Source organism: Callionymus lyra, chromosome 2 (assembly GCF_982586985.1).
Source record: "Callionymus lyra chromosome 2, fCalLyr1.hap1.1, whole genome shotgun sequence".
Taxonomy (NCBI): Eukaryota; Metazoa; Chordata; class Actinopteri; order Syngnathiformes; family Callionymidae; genus Callionymus; species Callionymus lyra.
The window spans coordinates 15,873,086-15,892,054 of NC_141819.1; the positions used below are offsets into that span (position 1 = coordinate 15,873,086).

Sequence of the window (18,969 nt, forward strand, 5' to 3'; positions counted from 1 at the left end):
AGTGTAAGAAACATTCAGTCATGCCAGCTCTGATCACAGAGGATCTGCCCTGATAGAAGGGGGTGGTGGTGGTGGGACGTGATAATCCCTCTGACACGGAGGCTTGACAGTTGGAGGACCGGCTGACGACACATCTGGGGTTACTAAGTAGGATGATAGCAGGCAAATCTAGATCTCTGCTGGACTGAGTAGATTACCAGGAGGAGCCCGGATCAGACCGAGGACACGGAGCGGGTCGCCGCTAGAATGTGACCTCGGAGACGGTAACACTGACCAGGTCCAGGACGGGGGATCTGCCGCGGCACAAATCCTCCGGGACACACAGAGGTGCCGACGAGGCTCGGTTAGAAAACATCAGCATGGGGTAAAAATTCACACTTGTGCCACTGCTTTTGTAAATCTCTCCGAAAAACACTGTTTTTGCCTTTGTGCATGTGTCTCCCCTCTTTTTTTCTGTGTCCACTTCTGTCCATCTCGTGTGCAGAAAAAAGAAGAGCAGAGTAAAGTGCGTCGCCAATGTGAAGGCTTTAGGATGACAGCAGGTCTGTGAGTCAGAAGCATGCAGGCGCCGCCTCCCCTTGAATGTCGTAGCTTCTCGGAGGATTCGTGGACGTCTCGGGAGGAAAAAGAAGATTTGACTCGAGTGTGAAAGCGTCTCCTCTCTTGAGACTAGAAAGACGTGTAAAAAGGTTCTGTGTTCCTCAGAACTGGGAATGGTCCATCTCGTCCAGCCAGGACGCCGGACTCGTGGGGAAGTCCGGGTACCCCGTGCTGCTGCCCGTCGAGAGGTCCGACGTGGGCCCGCCCGCCATGGCCCGTAGAGCCTGGCCCACCCCGCCCGGTCCCTGCACCACCAAACTGTCCATGTTGAAGCTGAGGTTGTTGAGGAGCGGGGTGTGACCGGGCAGCGAGGTGATGGAGGACGGCGACTGGGGGAGGCCGTACGGACTCCCCGCCCGGATGTCGTGGTACTGCTGCCCGGCGCCGTCCACGGAGAAGCTGCCGTTCAGGATGGAAGTGTTGGTGACGTCGCCGACGCTCCCGTAGAGGCCGTTGGCGTGACTGAGGTCGGACAAGACCTGGTCGTCTGCGGCCGAAAGAAGACTTTTGTTAGTTTGTTTTCTTCCAGTGTGACGTTAACAGCAGAATATTTTTTGCCTTTTTAAATAACATTTTATATTTTTACCATTTTTACCAGCTCTTCTATGGTTTATATTTCAGTGTGTATGAAATAAAATTACTTTTATTTACAATTTACATATACATTTTGTGTCTAGATGGTAGAAGTCATCACATCTTTCGCAGATAAATGAACATTGAAACCCTGCAACATCCCAGCGATGACTGAGGACGAGAGGATACAGGCGACTCCAGCTTTTAAATATGATGTATGAGCATATTTTGATTTCAATACAAATACAAGGAGTAACGACTTCATCAAGAGTCATGTGGTCTGTAAATTCTGCAACACCAGAGTCAAGTACTCGACAATACTAACAATATATCCTTGTTACTACAGTATCACAATATATTGTATTGTTGCACCTGTATCAAGATACGTATCATATCATCAGATTCTTTCAAATACACAGCCGTAGTCATTTTTTAATGCATAATAAATGAAAGTGACAAGGTTTACTCAGTGATCCAAATATGATTTAAACCTTTAGCTATTTCCACACAAATACATCCAACTGTTGCAGTGCTTCATGGGACTTTTGACTAGCCTTGAGTTTGTTTTTCTTTGTTTAAATGATCAGAAACCTGCAAATAAAAGTAAGTTCCTGATACTAGCTTCAAGAGCAGTCACAGCTATAGTTCTTTTCCAGCTGTCACTCAAACTAGACAGGTGAACGTTGACAGGTGAACTCCCAGTGCTCGAATAGAAGCATTTAGTTTCTGTTAAACTTTGTAAACTCTCTACATTTTGATTCCAATAACCGAGCGCATATTAAATCCTAAAACACAGACGACGTAAAGCTCGTTTCTGTCAACAGATCACTGAGAGAAACTTTAAGTGCTTTTATGAGTGAGATTTATTAGAATAATATACATTTAATTTGGAGCGAGTAAGTGCTCCAGTCACCAGAAATCATCGCTGGTGCCACTGAGAGAGGATGTCAACAGACCTGTGGAGCAATTACTCCCCTGCCAAATATTTGTTTCCATTTCCTCCCCCCCGGGGGGGGCTTCAATAACAACAATGCCCTGGAGCGCCGCGGCTCTAATTGACTAAAAGCATCATGTGCTTTATGGAGTTTCCGTCGCCGTCTTTTTCTTTCACATAAAAAAAAACTCTTGTTTTTAAGTCGACAGACAGAATCTGGCGATCAGATAAAAGCGTCTTCGCCGCTGTGCAACTTTATCGCTCAGGCGTCCCTCCATCACAGTGACGAGGCGGCGAGAGGACGTGTCGGTGGCGCCGTGACAGGAATCCTGAACGACGAGACTGCCATTTTGTATTTGCATGTGCGAGCGACGGCGCGAGCGTCAACATCCAAATGGTGCACTCAGAACCCCGTCATTTAGCGCGTCGTCCGCCCCATTAATCGCATTATCTGTCACTTTCACATGTCTCGTCTCCGGCGGCGAGATGTTTACCTCTGAAGCTCAGCTCGCTGTCGCTGAGGCCCGCGTCGTCCGCCGAGCTCTCCTTCTCCACCTTCGCTCCTCCTCGGTTCCTCTTCACGCTTTTGTAAAACTGAGTCCAGCGATGTCGACCCGCGTCCTTTTTCAGACGCTTCTCCTTGGCTCGTCGGTTCTGGAACCAGACCTGGAGAAAAACAACCGAAAATGTTACTTTTCGTGATATTTGAACATATATATATGGAACATATGAAACACAATCACAGCGTCTCACGCTCAAGACATGCACTGTTGAAATACAAAGCTGGTGCAAGAGACGTTAGATGTTTATTGGGTAATAGCTAGTGATGTGTTGATGAGGCTTCATGAAACAGATGATGACGTCTCGTGATACAGTGTCTTCATCATGAAAGGCCTCTAGATGGAACTCTCTGATCTAATAATCCAATGAAACTTTCAAACTTAAAGTGCCATTAAGTGGCCTTTAAATGAAGACACTATCATGATACAGTGTCTTCATTTGAACAAAACCCACTCTGCTGTGATTGGTCAAACATCAAGGTTTGTCACCACACGTCACTAATCTATCATCTCTTCCTCCAAGGGACTCGTCATATAAACAAAACGGGGTGTGTTTACAGCTGGCTGGAGGAGGAGTGAAGCCATTATTACGTCATAATCTACTCTGCTCTCGTAACCTCTCGTTCGCTGAGATTTCAGTCGAGGGAGAACTTTATAAAGTAATTACTTCAAAACATGGTCATGATGAGAGACTTGATCTTGGAGAGGAAGACTTCAACATTTGAAACATGCGAGTCAGGAGAGTTGGGTTTTCACATAAGTTCACCTTTAAAAGTTAAATATCTATTTAAACTATTGACTTGATCATTTTCATTAACGGTCCAAAATCCAAAGCCTCGATAAGACTTGATTCTTATTCTATCATGAGACTTTTCCCCAGTTTTTCCTCGTAGCCGACGTCCTCTCACCTGCACGACTCTCATGTCCAGTCCCGTCTCTGACGACAGCTGCTCTCTGACGTGTCGAGCAGGTTTCGGGGAGTTTTTGTAGGCACTTTTGAGGGTCTCCAACTGTTTGGCCGTGATGGTGGTCCGGGGTCGCTTCGTCCCTGCTTCTGAATCATCTGGAAACACACATGGACACGGTTTTAATTCTGCTTCACCATCATGGCGTCGTGTTCCTCGACTCTTGCTCAACAGACATTCATTGCTGGTCATATGGACACGACTGGACAAAGTGTGGCCACGTGCTCGGTCACGAGTTCAGAGTAAAACTGTCCTGCTGTGGATCAAAGATGTCAAACTCACTTGGACAAGCGGCCAAAATGTTTTGAGCAGTTCAAGTGACTGAGTTCATGAATGTTCACCTCACAGTAAGTATCAGTTTGATATTTAATTTTCATTGTTTAAGGCTCAATTTATCTTAAATATCTCATACGCGATGATCTTAATGTAGAACTTTATTATGTGTTTGTCCAACTACACCAAACAACTTGGTCTTATCTTGTATATCCTCAATCTCTGCCCCTTATCTTAAACACTGGGATCTTTATAGTTCACCAAGATGAGATTTAAAGATGTGCTCTATATTATCACCTACAATTATATCTAACATCTAAACTTTTTTTATTTTATAGCTTTTAAATATTCTACTTTTACCGTTTCAATTCTGAGAATATTTTCTTCGCTTTTGGATTTAAAAATGTTTTTGTTTTTTGCTTTCTTCAGTTTTTATTGTCGCTAAAAATTAATTGTAATAAAAAAAAGGTAATTTTCTTTTTTTAATGAAATGCTTTTATATCATATCAATATATTTGTCCATAGTTTATACCCTTATGTTATCACAGGGTCAAGGTGACCCGAAGGCCCGAAAACAAATGTGACCCGGAGACAACTGAAGGGATACCACAAACACATTTGTTTTCTGGCCTTCAGGTCACCTTGACTCTGAGATAACTCAAGAGTTAAATATTAATATTAGCAAAACGAAAACGTAAAAATAAATCTCACACATCAGACTGGTCGGCTTGTGGACTGAGAAGCTGTGGGTTCAATCCCTGCTCTGGATGAGATTTTGGCGTAGTGTCCCTGAGCAAGACACTTACACCTGAATGCTACCGATGGGTCGCAGCCTACTCCCATCAGTGTATGATTGTGTGTGAATGTACGACTTAGTGTTAAAAGCGCTCTGTAAGTAAGAACCCTTAATGACCTAATTTCAGTGATGAATAAAACAGCAAATATTAATTTTATAAAACCATAGAAAGATGAAGTTAATTTAAATTATACAAGTATTTAATGAACGTTAAGACTATGTTTTACTATCTCATCTCCATCTAATATTAGCATGATGAGTCAGCATGATGTCATAATGACGTCCACTTCTGGTAACTCATTGTATCTCAGATGATTCATCCCGTGACGGACGTACCGTTCTGTTTGGCCGTCTCGTAGTCCACCTTGCACACCAGCCGCCCGTCCTCCATGAGGTAGAACTCATCCCCGGTCGCCAGTTGTCTGCTGCACATGATGCAGGCGAAGCAGTGCAGGTGATACACAAAGTCCTGGGCCTTCCTCACCACCTGTGTGGGAGGAATCCCCTGTTGGCATGACGCACATTTGGTCCCGAAGCGTCTGCGTAAAGGAAGAGAGGAAGACGTGAGCGTCGTCGTTTGAACGAGGGATGCTGCGGATCTGCTGATGGAGGGAGTGAAACCTGCTGAGATTAAAATTTCCGTTATGTATTTCTTTCACTGCAGCCAAGAATGATGGCAGAGTGTCCGTGTTAATAGAAGCTCCAGCTGTTGAAGAAGGAAAAATCAGCAGTGGAATGCATTTCTGTTAACGATAGACCTGTCTGCAGGTTGATGGATGGAGGAGATCAATGGACTGTGTGTGTGTGTGTGTGTGTGTGAGAGAGAGAGAGTGTGTGTCGCCCTCTGAGCGAGTGTGTGAGCATGTTTATGTGTTTGCAAATGAAGTGCCAGGAGGTAGAGGAAGAAGAGGAGGAAAAGAAGAAAGAGTGGAGAAAAAGTGGAAGCGAGGAAAAGAAGGGCGAGCGAGGGTCTCCCCGTAAACACACCCAGAGGAGAACCAATAAAACACTGACTCAGGAGAAGCTTTAAATCACGGCAGCAGCCAGAGAAATAAAGTGGACCAAGTGTGTGTGTGTGTGTGTTTGCTGGCATGTGTGTAGGAATGTTTCTATGATTGTGTGTATTTCATTTAGACATTTTATCATGTGTGTGTATCAGGAACACAATAAATGTCAACGTGTGTGTGTCCATGAACGTGTTTGGAAAATAAAATGTTTATTTGTTATTTAATAAGTGTGATATTGCATAGCCCTGGCCACCTGCCCCTGTGTAGCTGGGACACAATCATATAATCCTGGAATGCAACAGAGAAAAATGCACGATTTAGTGCATTAAATGTAAATTAATGTTAATTAAATGTGAAGCTTAATTTGTGTAGATCTTTGGTCAAATTAATGTTTTTATTTCCTGGACGACTTCATCTGAATTGTGTCTTGAGATTGAGATTCCACCTGTTATATGTGTGTGTGTGTGTGTGTCTGTGATCAGTGTGGGTTCCTTTTATTTGCTATACAGTTAGTCTATTGTGTGTGTGTGTCTGTGAGTGTGTGTTTGTGGATGTGTGTGTGCGCGCATGTGTGTGCCTGTGAGTCTGCTTGTTTGTGAGTGTGTGTGTGTGTGTGTGTGTGTGTGTGCCTGTGTGTGTGTGTGTGGTCGTCCCTCCGGTCAGCTAACACAGTTAGTTTTCAGTGAGACTCTGGAGCTCTTTAGGTCTCATTTAAGCTCTGAGCATTAAAACCTTTCAAACATGATTTAGTAAAAAGCCGGAGCTGCTGACCCTGTTTTGGATAAAAGTCAAAATCAATTTTCTTCTGTAATACCTCAGAAATCCAATAGTGGGAAGAAAGAAAGACAGGTGGAGAGAAAGGTGGAAGATAGAAAAGAAGAAATAAAACGTGTGAGTGTGAACTTGGATTGTTTGAAGGTCAATAATATATATATATATATAGATGTGAATTAATATAATAGAAAATATTTATTCATAAAAAGATCGTAAGTTCAGGATCCTCATGTTTACCAATAGAAATGCTCATTATTATTCAGGACAGGAAATGCTCTGTACTTTTTGTTCCAATGTATGCAAAGAGATTTTTAAATTAGGAACTGGAAACCTCATTAGGTCCTTTATAATGTATGCAAAATTAGATTTTTTATTTTTCTTATAAAGGAGAAGCAAATATCCTTCAACTCACTCAACCAATTATATTTTAAACGACATACATTATACACTAAGAATAAAAGTTGTTGTTTTTTTTATTTTAAAGAGCAATGCAGGATGTGTGGATAATTTAATAATGGATGGAAAGTATACTTTCGTTTTTTAAAGAATGTTTTTCCTGCCCCTCGTTATTTTAAACAGTAGAAATTGTATCGGTGACGCATCTGCGGCATGTTGATCCGTCACGTGGTCAGAGGAGGCCACGTATTCACAGGTAAATAAACGTATTTAAATGATAAATAAAATGTATTATTTCCATACATAGTCGACAGGAACCAGGAGCGCGGCTCTTACTTGAAGAAGTCCTCCTTGCAGTAGACGCTGCCGGCCCGCGAGAAGCACTTGTCGGCCAGCGGGGTCAGACAGTCCGCGCACTTGAGACACTTGGAGTGCCAGTGTCGGTCCAGAACCTTCAGGATGAACTTGTCCAGGATGTGTTGACTACAGCCGGCGCACTGAGGGATCTCTACGGAGACACACACACGCACGACGGCCATGAGTCCAAAACCCCACCATTTAAAAAAAAAAATCTTCTTCTCCGTGTTGTTGTGCTTTTTAGTTTAAAAAATAACATAATTGATGTGACTTGTGTTTTAACACGTTTTATTTAATGAAGCATATTTTTGAAACATTTCAACAAAGTCGTTTTTTTAGGTTAAGCGAAGGAAGATGAAGAATCCGTAAACAAGTAGATTCTACGCGCGTGTTTTCTCGTCACTTTATTATTCATATCGTTTTAAATTGTTATTATAATTACTTTACTGATTTGTATTTAAACATTTAAAAACAGTTGTGCTTCTTGTGTCTTCTACAAAAATAACCTCTAATCTAATTCTAATGTAAATATGTTTTGTGTTCACTATAGTCCGCATTATTTCGTAATAATTTATATAGATACAGATGTTAATTCTATCCAAAATTATCTTTTAATTTTAGACAATAATAGAATCATTTTACGATTTTATTAGATTAAAATATGTATTACTCAGTTAAAAAGTATAATGGGCGAACAAAAAAAGATAAAACATCACAAATCTTGGACTTTGAATGTCAAGCAAATATTTAAATTAAACTAAAATACATGTCTTAGAACTGTAACATTTATTAAAAAAAAGAAATAAATAAATCAAAACAAAAACAAATCGGATCCCGCATGTTTGTTTGGATCCAACCTCACACATCAGCACACAAATATCAAACGTTGGTTCTTTTAAAAAATAAAATAAAACGTTTTTTCCACTTTCGACCTGAACGACTTAAGTTTAAATGCGAGAATCCTTCAAATAAGTCCAGCAGTTTTGGGTCATCATTCACGGATCTTCTGAGTCAAAGGCATTTCCGGTAATGAAAAATCAATGAGAAGGAGAAGTGGCCGATGAGGGTCAGAGTCTGTGTCATTACACACGCACGCACGCGACTACACGCGCACACACACCCACTAGACACGCACACACACATACACACACACACACACGCATTTTAACACATTAAAGAATATTATAATATCTTTATGTTCAGCGTGTAGTTCATATAAAAAAAAAATCATAATAAAGATATAAGTATTGAGTCAATAATACGTAGTAAAGTATTTAAAAAAATGTCAAAGACCAGGAGAAAGTGTCAGAGATGGTGCTGAAAGGAAAGCACAGTAGCGTTGGCACTGATATAGTGTGTGTGTGTGTGTGTGTGTTTGTGTAGTAAAGTTATAAATTCAGATCATCGCGTAAATAATAATATGAATCTTATTGTTTGTTTGTTTTATAACGTGGACAGTACGTTTGAATAAATAAACAAAACTATTCATAAAAAAGCAAATAAGCTAAATTAAACTTCAATAACAATCTAAATAACACAACATTATAAACACTTAAACGCCACAAAATAAAATGGAATAGTTGTCACTCATGTGTGTAAATTCCAAACATTATTTCTCATTGTCTTCTGAGAAATAAGATGATAAATATAATCCTCGTGTGGCGCTTTATTCCTGGAAGACTCCAGGTTTTAAATCCAGGATGTTGTTCTCTGCGGGGGTCTGAGTGGCGAGATCTTTATCAAATCTTTTAATCTGCCTCGATTTATATCAATTTAAGAGCATAAGCCGGACCACGTTTAAGCTATTTTACCTCGGAACACGTTTTTTAATCACGAACAGATTCCTGGCGACGGTTTGTCTTAACGTGTTGACATGTGAATAATTAGGTCAAAGTACATTCTGTGTATTTACAGTTGCATGATGGGATTATAAAAAAAATAAAATAAATAAAAGGCCTGGTGACGCGATGACAAGAGATAAAAAATAATTCAAATTGTTTCATTTAAAATATTCAATCCAGTCGAATAAACAAACACACACTTGTTACAGTGTTTGTTTGTCTCTGATCATCTCGTTCACAAATAAACAGTCTATAAACGCCAGATAAATATAAATATAATAGTGTTTTTCTAGAAGCAGGAGGTGCAGCAGGTGCAGCAGGAGAGGCCGTCACACTCCTGCTCTCCATCCACACTCCTTCACTCCTTCTCTCCATCACACTCTCCTCCCTCCTCGACCTTCACCCACAGACACATGAAGATGTCTTACGTTGCAGTGGCACTCCGAGGATCTCCGGTAAACTCTTGACTGGACTCTCTGTGGGTAGAACCGCCGCACTTTGCATCATCGTGATCCAGAACCAAACACCCGCAGCCCGGTGGGTCTCCAGACTGTGGTGCCGCAGCAGACTAGCAGGCCTCGGTCTTCTGCTCCTCTCTCTCTCTCTCTGTGCGCCGGACACACGCGTCTATCCCCTGGAACCGAAGAGGTTTTTTTAGGAGTGGATCCTCAGAGCTGCCTGCTCCATTGAGCGCTGCAGGGCTGTGACGTCACCGCGGCAGAGGCTCCCCGGGGCCAATGGGAGATCGGGGAAGAGGGGAAGCGTAGAGGAGGAGGAGGAAGAGGAGAGGAAGGAGGCGTTTAGATCGCTAAGTGAAAAATATCTCAGAGAGAGAGAGAGGGAGGGACCTGCGTTCTGTGGAGACCATAAATAGCTCCTCACTGCAGTGGATCCCGGAGGGACCCTAGACTAGAGAGGGGCCACCAGCGGGCCACGGTGTGACACTGACGCTCAGATCCACTTCTGCGATCATTTATACGTAAGAAGAGGATCATCCACGTCACTAGATCCGTTTCAATAGTGAGGAATCCTTTATATGAAAAGTCTTTTTAGTCTGTCAGTCACACAATTGTGTCACCATTTTACTCCTATTTTTTGGTTTATTTTGTTTTTTTAAATGAATCACGTAAACAATTTAAGACTTTAAAAAAAATGTAAACACTACGAAACATTAAGAGTGTAAATATTACTTGTTGTACATAAACAAGTAATTGAGTTTAATTCAATACAAACATTTATTAAATTCGATTTTTACTGATAGATAGGATTCACTTCACTCAGTTTTCTTTTTAAAAAATAATAAAGAGAAGAATATTAGAAAAATACTTTTATTTATTAATCATATCATGATATATTTATAAAATATAATATTTGCGCTTGATTTCTGAGATTCCTTAATAAAAAAAATCGTGTAAGTTATTTGTTTGAATTGTACTTTTTCATTTTAATTCATAATTTTAAAGTGATGTATTCGAGTTATTTAATTACAGACATTTTGACCGTGTTTTCTAGAAGTAAAGACAACACACACACGCTCGCGCGCGCACACACACACACACACACACACACGTGATCTACCTCTGAACTGGACGTGTCAGTATCACATCCAGCGGCAGAATTGTGAGTCTGGACGCAGTCTCCTCCTGACACTGCTCATTTCCACACCGTCGTCTGAGCAGTGCTCCTCTGGATAAGCTATTCCCTCCGGAGAGACGCGGGTTCATGCCAGATGAACTCAATCTTCGCTTCCAATTTACCTCAAGCGGGGAGAGAAAGAAAAGCAACACACGGGGATCTTACTTTCTGCTGCGAACCAGCTTGTTTCTATCAACACCGAGTCCATCACACACTGTAGTTTTATACACTATATATGTTGATGACAAGAATAACAAATATTATATACTGTGTTTTATTGTGATAAATAGAGCAGATAAAGGGAGGATAATAAACCGTTTAAACAGGTGCAATAATGTAATATCTACTATACTATACTGACACTTGTTGTTACATATTATTTAACAATATAAAATTAAAAAACGCTTTTTTATAATCAATATTATTTTTGTGTTTTATTGTGATAAATAGAGCAGATAAAGGGCGGATAATAAACCGTTTAAACAGGTACAATAATGCAATATCTACTATACTATACTGACACTTGTTGTTATATATTATTTAACAATATACAATTAAAATGCTTTTTTTATAATCATTATTATTTATTGTGATACATAGAGTAGATAAAGGGAGGATAATAAACCGTTTAAACAGGTACAATAATACAATATCTACTATACTATGGTGACACTTGTTGTTATATATTATTTAACAATATACAATCAATATTATTTCATAATTAGTCGTATAGAAATATAGAACTAAGAAATGAACCCCAAATTCGAAACGAAAATCTGAAACAAAATCACAAATGTGTATGTGTGTGTGTGTCTGTGTGTGTGTGGTTCGTCTATATCTTGAAGCACGCGGATTAATTTTTTGGATTTTGAATTTGTCGATTGTTTATTATATGTTGGCTTAAGTTTCTGAGCCACAATCCTCTATAAGCCTCTATGGAGTGTTTAATGTTTCTAATGTCATTTAGTCAAATGAAAACGCGCATCAGGCTGATGAAGAAAGAAAGGGATGATAGAAGAGTGTGTTCATCCATCAATATGCATCCATCCATCAATAGACATCCATCCACCCATTCGTTCATCCATCACTTTTCGTCTGACTTTATTTTCATTCCACACTTTCTTCTGCGCATCATCCCATGTTTTTCTTTCTTCTCATCTTTTCCATCTCTCTGATTGTTTGTGTTTAGCTGCCCTGGAAACACAGCGAGGATAAAAATGCTCTTAACCTGTCAACATGGGGCAACACATTAGAATAATTGAAGGAAGAAAAAGAGGGGGAACGATGGGAGGGCACACATCTGGAGGGAGGGACACTGTTAACCCTGTGGTGACCGGCTCACGCGCACGCCCGTGCTCGTGGCTACACTCGAAACAATAATTCTGCAGGTGACATAAATGATATTTAAGCAACACGCCAGAAGAAGAAGCACAGCGATCATAATTCACAGAGACTCCTGGGGTGACTGTGACCCCGCAGCCTCCGATTACATACAATATTTCAATGCAACTTTATTGACATGTGCGAGCCTCACATGGACACACGGAGCACATCCTCCACAATCTGACATTTACAACACAATAAAAACATGTTTTTATATACGTTGAATAATTACATATGACGTTATACTTAAATAAACGAAACAACGATATATACATATTATACACATACGTGTTTAATGGTGTCAAGAAAGATGTACTTTTATATATATATATATATATATATATATATATATATTTATTACAATGAATAAATATTAATATGTTTGTTTAGTTATCTTAGGTTGAACTGAAGCTAAACGAATGAAATGAATGTTTTAATAAATAATAAAACGAATTTAAAAGTTTTTATATTATATTATTATAAACCTAAAAACGCAATAAGTGTATATAGTTTTTAGTTTATTCAATATATTAGCTTCTTAAGGACATACATGCTAACGGTTTTAAGCTAACATTAGTGTTCCAGCTGTGAAACTTTTCATTAATAAACAACTTTTAACGTGTTAACTACATAAACTGTCTTTATGTTCAACCATTTTATTCCTTCTGTATTTAATACACAAGAGAAAAATAAAAAGCTATTGTTTTCTTAGTTAAAAAAAAAAAAAACAAGTGTTAGCTTAGCTCGTTGATTTAGCAATGCTAGCTTTGGACTTGTAGAACAGTTTTTTTGGTCATTTATTTATATTGTTATATATAAAATATATATTAATAAATAGACTTGTTATTTAAATAATTGTTGGTATTGTTTATTAAAGTTGTCCCGTGTGTAGAGACTTGAAAATAAAAATAAAAAATACTATTATATATTTTTCAAGTTATTTAAAAGTGACACCACAGTCATTTATTATTATTATTATTATTATTATTACCTTAAATTTCCTCGTGACTAAGATGAACAGCAGACCTACCTCATGCTCTCCTCCTCCTCCTCCTCCTCCTCCTCCTCCTCCTCCTCTTCTTCTTCATCGACTCCATTCTTCTCGCCCAAAGATGGCGGGATGAAGCTCGCAGGAAGAAAACAAATGTTCCATCACTTCCTCCATCCTCCTCGATCCTACAGAGACCAGCAGTAGACACACGACACCAGAACCAGAACCAGAACCAGTCGGTGCGAGCGCGCGGCGGCACTAGAGAGAGAGGAGGAGAGACGAGGAGAGGAAATTAAATTGCACTTGAGGGCAAATTCTATTAGAGGATAGTTATTGTCTCGCGACAGATCCTGTCCATTTGGGTAATTAGTGCCAGAGATGCTTGAACAAATCAAATCTATCGCTGTCACGAATGATATTTAACAATTACATGATAGAAGATGACACATGAGAACACAACAAACACAACAAACACAACAAACACAATCACGGATCATTGGCACAATGATGTTTTGATGCTGTCATTCAAAAGCTACTCAAATATAAACTGACTTTTTATTACGAATACGAATCATTTATGAATATCGAATTCAAAAAACTTAAATTAACTTCATCCTGCTCAGAAACATCTAAAAAGTATCTTCATTTTTATTAGTATAGTAAGTAGTGAATATAGTAAGTATCGTGAAACAATTTGATAATATCAGGAAAGAACATGATAGTGTAATGAAATAACATGATCATTTAATAAGATAAAGTAATTATATGCTTAAATAACGTGATAATATCATATAATAACATTATAACGTAATAAAATATTGTGGCAAGTATCCTAAAATGATTTAATACCATGAAATAACATGGTAATGTAATAAGATAAAGTAATTATATACTTAAATAACATGATAATATCATATAATAACATTATAATGTAATAACATATTGTGGCAAGTATCCTAAAATGATTTAATACCATGAAATTACATGGTAATGTAATAAGATAAAGTAATGATATGCTTAAATAACGTGATAATATCATATGATAACATTATAATGTAATAAAATATTGTGACAAGTATCCTAAAATGATTTGATAATACCATGAAATCACATGGTAATGGAATGAAAGAACACAATAATATTATAAGATAAAGTAATAATATGATTAAATAACGTTATGATATCATATAATAACATTATAATGCAATAAAATATTGTGGCAAGTATCATACAATTATTTGATAATAACATATAATCATGTGGGAATTATGATGAAATATCATGATAATATTATGAAATTACAATATAATGTAATGAAATATCATTATAATATCATGTAATAACATGATATTATCGTAAAATAACATGATAATGTAATTGAATAACGTGATAATATCATAAAATAACTTGATAATATTATGTTATCTCATGATATTATCAAGTTATTTCATTATATTATTATGTTATTTGTGATGTGAAAACAATATTTAAGGATATCATCATGTTATTATGTGATACTAAAAATGAAATAGCATGTTAATAATGTTTATTTGTTTTCCTGCAAGATAAAGAAAATAACAACAATTAACATAAAGTGCAATATAAATAAAATATATTATTATTATTTTTATTATTAATATTTAAGATTACATTTTTGACATTTCATCAGACTATGAAGATCCGAACAAATGTATATGTTGAATAAAATAAATATGGCTGTATAATAAATAAACAAGGAAATGTACATCTTTAATTCCTACGATAAAACCACCTCAGGATCCATATTCTGTGACTATTGCAAGTCACTGTGCGACTTCTTTCTTTTGAACCGAGAAACATGAAAACATCATGAGGAGAAAAATGTAAAAATTGGAAGAAGAAAATGCTGCAACCAAGTCACAACATTTTGTTTTGAAGACATAGTAAAAATAGATGGAATTGTGATTTTATTGCACGTTATTTCATTTTATTGAAATAAAAAAAAACTCCCAGGTCAACAGTTTGACTCGATACTGGACTTTCTCCAACTGGACTCAGCAGGAAGCTCCAGCAGGAAGTGGACGCAGCATTAAAAAAAAAAGGTCAGGTTTGTCCTGAGATTAAAATAGTGCGACGCAGCATATTAGCAGGACTGAGATGCAGTTGATGGCAGGAGAGTATTGATCTCAGCGGCGTGTCTTCACTTCTCTCCACTGCAGGGAATCAAACATCACGTCGCCACGATGGCACCACGACCAGAGACTCTCACGGTTCACGACGCGATGGTGGGATGTTTGGTGGAGGACGAGAGGAGGGGGAGGGGCAGTTAAATGAGATGGATCTGACCCTGCTTGACTCCTGCCTTTAAAAGGCTCGACTGCAGAAAGTGAAGGGGCTTTAGTTTGGAGGTGATATATATACCAACACATATATTAACCTCCTTTTCATAATTTATCCCGCGGCTCCATCTGCACACGGCTTTATACGTTTATTAAAGTCAGAAACGGAGACGAGGGAAAAGTGCATCTTAATATAAACAGTGGGTGATAAACATGGAGGGAAGTGACCATAAAAACCACCACATTGTTTAATTTATGGAACGGTCCAGCAAGGGCGACGACTTTACCCTTCACTGGGTTTTTTTCTCTAACGGCGTTATTGTTTACAACAAACAAAGAGAAGAAATCAACTGTTTGTCGCTCCATCAGATGTTCAGTGATCAAGTCGTACCATCTTTGACCCGCTTTTACGGGGAAACTGTGGAGACACAAAAGTGGGTCGTGGAGAGGTTTTAAACATGGATGTTCAACTTTTATTTTAACTTACTTTTTTATTTTTTTAATTTAACTAACGATGATAAAAGGTTTCAAATCTCGGCATGACACTTATGGTAATTTATGCTGTGTTTTATTTTTATTTAGTTTATTTTGGTGTCTAAACAAGAAGGAGCTGTTAATACAAAACTCTGCAGAAAGAATTCTAACCTGCTCTAGTAGAAGAACTCACATTTCTCTCATCCTTAAAACTCTTCACTGGCTGCCAGTTTCTTTCAGGATCAATTTTAAAATTCTGGTTCTTACTTTCAGATCTATTCATGGTCAGACTCCTCCTTCCATCAGTGATCTGATCCAGCCTTACACACCAGCTCGGGCTCTGAGGTCTGTGGATCAGAATCTACTGATGGTTCCTGAACACACTTCTGGACCAGAGGAGAGAAATCCTTCCAGGCTGTTCCTGGAAGCTCCTAAGCTTTGGAACGATCTTCCTCTCCCTCTGTGTTTGATGATCTACTGACTCCTTCAAGAGACACTTTTATTTGTGCTTTTCCATGATTTGCTGGGACTGTGTGGGAAGTCTTCCTCTCCAAGATGCAGTAAGTCTCTCATCATGACCATGTTTTGAACTTATTACTTTATAAAGTTCTCCCCCGTCTTAAATCTGGGCAAACAAGAGGTTACAAGAGCGTAGACCATTATGATCTAATAATGGCTTCACTCCTCCTCCAGCCAGCTGTAATCACGCCTGCTTTGTTTATACAACGAGTCCATTGGAGGTGGAGACTTCCGGGATTGATGACTCCCCAGATTGAATCTCCAGAAAGACATGCAAGTCATCTCCACACTGCTGATGACTGAATTGAGATGCGCAGAAAATAGGGGACACCCTGGAAAGGTGGCCAGTTCACCACAGAATCCATTGTTTTCTCCAGCAGTCCTAAAATACTTTGTTGCTCTGACGATGAATGTTGAATGAAAAAAACCCTCAACCATAGTAATGACAGTATAACGTATGAATCTATTAAAATAAAGATTTTTACAGAACCATCTTCATCCGTCGATGAACTCATGAGTGTTTCAGGCTCAGTGATGCTTAAGTCACCTGAGGCTTGTGTTCACAGCGACTCAAATCCTGCTCGATCACAGGTCGCCTTTTAAACAGATTATCAGCTTCTGCCTCCTCAACACACTCACACCTGATTTAGGTGTCGATACCTTCACTGCTTACTCGCCAGACAACTTAGAATAAGTGCTCTGACCAGAGTTAGATTCAGTTGGAAAACTAGTGTTCACGCTTTATACAGTATATTTTTATTTCACACTTCTGTCTCCGGGTCAAGGTGACCCGAAGGACCAAAAACTATTGTGTTTGTGGCATCCCCTGTGTTGTTTCTGGGTCAAGGTGACCCGAAAGGCCCCAAAACAAATGTGTTTGTGGTATCCCCTGTATCGTCTCTGGGTCAAGGTGACTCAATCGCCAAAAAAAAATGTATTTGTGGTATCCCTTGTGTTGTCTCTTCGTCAAGGTGAACAACCTCCCTGGTTCCCATGAATACATATGCAGTGGCGGAGGTCCTTCACAGTGACCCAGAGACAACACAAGGGTTAAGAGTATATTTATCAATAAATCGAGGACATCTTTTTTTTTTAAACTTTCTTTTGTTTTGACCAGTAGTGGACTACAACATTTTTATCAGGGGCCATGTTTAATGCAGTGGCTGTTGTTAGGGGCCATCAAACAAAATACAATTAAATAAAATATAAGAAGAAATAGAAGAAAATAAGAAAAAAGTATCTCACATAAAGTGACTTTTTCTCCAAATATTTGTTTATATTAAATATTTTTGAGGAGCAATAAATACTCAAAAAAGGTGTGACAAAAGTCCTAAAACAACCTGAAAATACTAGAATTGAATAATCTAAATAAATAAAATTGTTAGTTTCTCCAGGATCTGTGAGCCACATTAATAAAGTTGAAAGGGCCACTTTGCCCAGATCTGGGCTTCAAGGTCACAGTGTTTATTGTGGCCCCTCAGGAAACGTGAAAGATAATTTGTGGCTTCAAATAGAACATCTTAATCTTGGGGAACCACCAAAGGAAACAAAGCGTTTTTGCGACATGATGGAATGTCTGTGTTAAATATCTCACTGCACATATTTACAGGGACTTTCTTATGACATGTAGAAAGTAGTAGATCAGGGATTTCAGATATTTTGTGGCCCTCTCACATGAGACAATACGGCAACAATTACAGGTTAAATCTTAAAGAGCAGCTGATGGATTGAATCAATACTGGGGGATCTTTAGATGTCACAGTCATTTGAAGAAATCCTGATTTGAAACAAACATGTTTCTTTTGAAGTTCAGGCTCAACAGTGAATGTGGTGTGTGTGTGTGTGTGTGTGTGTGTGTGTGTGTGTGTGTGTGTGTGGGGGTGTGTGTGTGTGTGTGTGTGTGTGTGTGTGGGGGGGGGTGTGTGTGTGTGTGTGTGTGTGTGTGTGTCATCACCCTGACATTCAAGCCTGAACTCACACCTGCCTGGGCTGCTGGTGCTGAAAACAGGATTGAGTCTTCAGGCCCGAACGGAACTCAATGATCCGGGAAAACACAAAGCAAGTTCAGATCTTCGGTCGTAATCCCGGCTACTCGAGACCCTCGTGCCCTGTGGTCGTCGCTCACTTGCTTTCATCCACATCACCTCCGTCCCAGCAGACCCGCCTTCAGGATCCACCTCCAAGTGTGTGGAGCGAAGAAGACCCATGAAAGCCGATTGCATTTTAATAAAGTTTATTATCTGCAGGGAGCTAATCCTCATGGGTAATCTCTCTCTCCCCTAAAGGAAAGCTGGATTACTCACTTGCTTTAATCCCAATGAAATTGTTAGGATTTAGCTTGCGCTGCACAGCAGATGGCAACAGGCTTTTTCCTTCAACCTTGGATGATTGAACCCCCACCTCCGTTTCATCGTCACACACCCGCCGCATTAAAAAATTAAAAAAACACTTTTCACCTGAACGAGGTTTCCGTGGCGACGGCGGTGAGAGACTCTCCTCTGTTTGTCCTCGTGGTGTCACACGAGTCACGACTGTCCTTCACAGTCACTCAACCTTTTCTGTGGACTTTCAGC

At 39.1% G+C, this 18,969-nt stretch overlaps 1 protein-coding gene across 1 annotated transcript; it reads right to left on the reverse strand.

Moving 5' to 3' along the window:
- Positions 1-701: 701 nt before the first annotated feature.
- On the reverse strand, positions 702-9,611 carry lhx4 (LIM homeobox 4). The gene is made up of 6 exons (XM_087782601.1): positions 9,505-9,611; positions 7,215-7,386; positions 5,038-5,240; positions 3,576-3,730; positions 2,602-2,773; positions 702-1,087 (listed from the first exon to the last, which is right to left on the reverse strand). Exons 1-6 carry the CDS (start codon positions 9,581-9,583, stop codon positions 702-704), a joined length of 1,167 nt encoding a protein of 388 aa, XP_087638727.1. The 5' UTR covers positions 9,584-9,611.
- Positions 9,612-18,969: the final 9,358 nt, after the last annotated feature.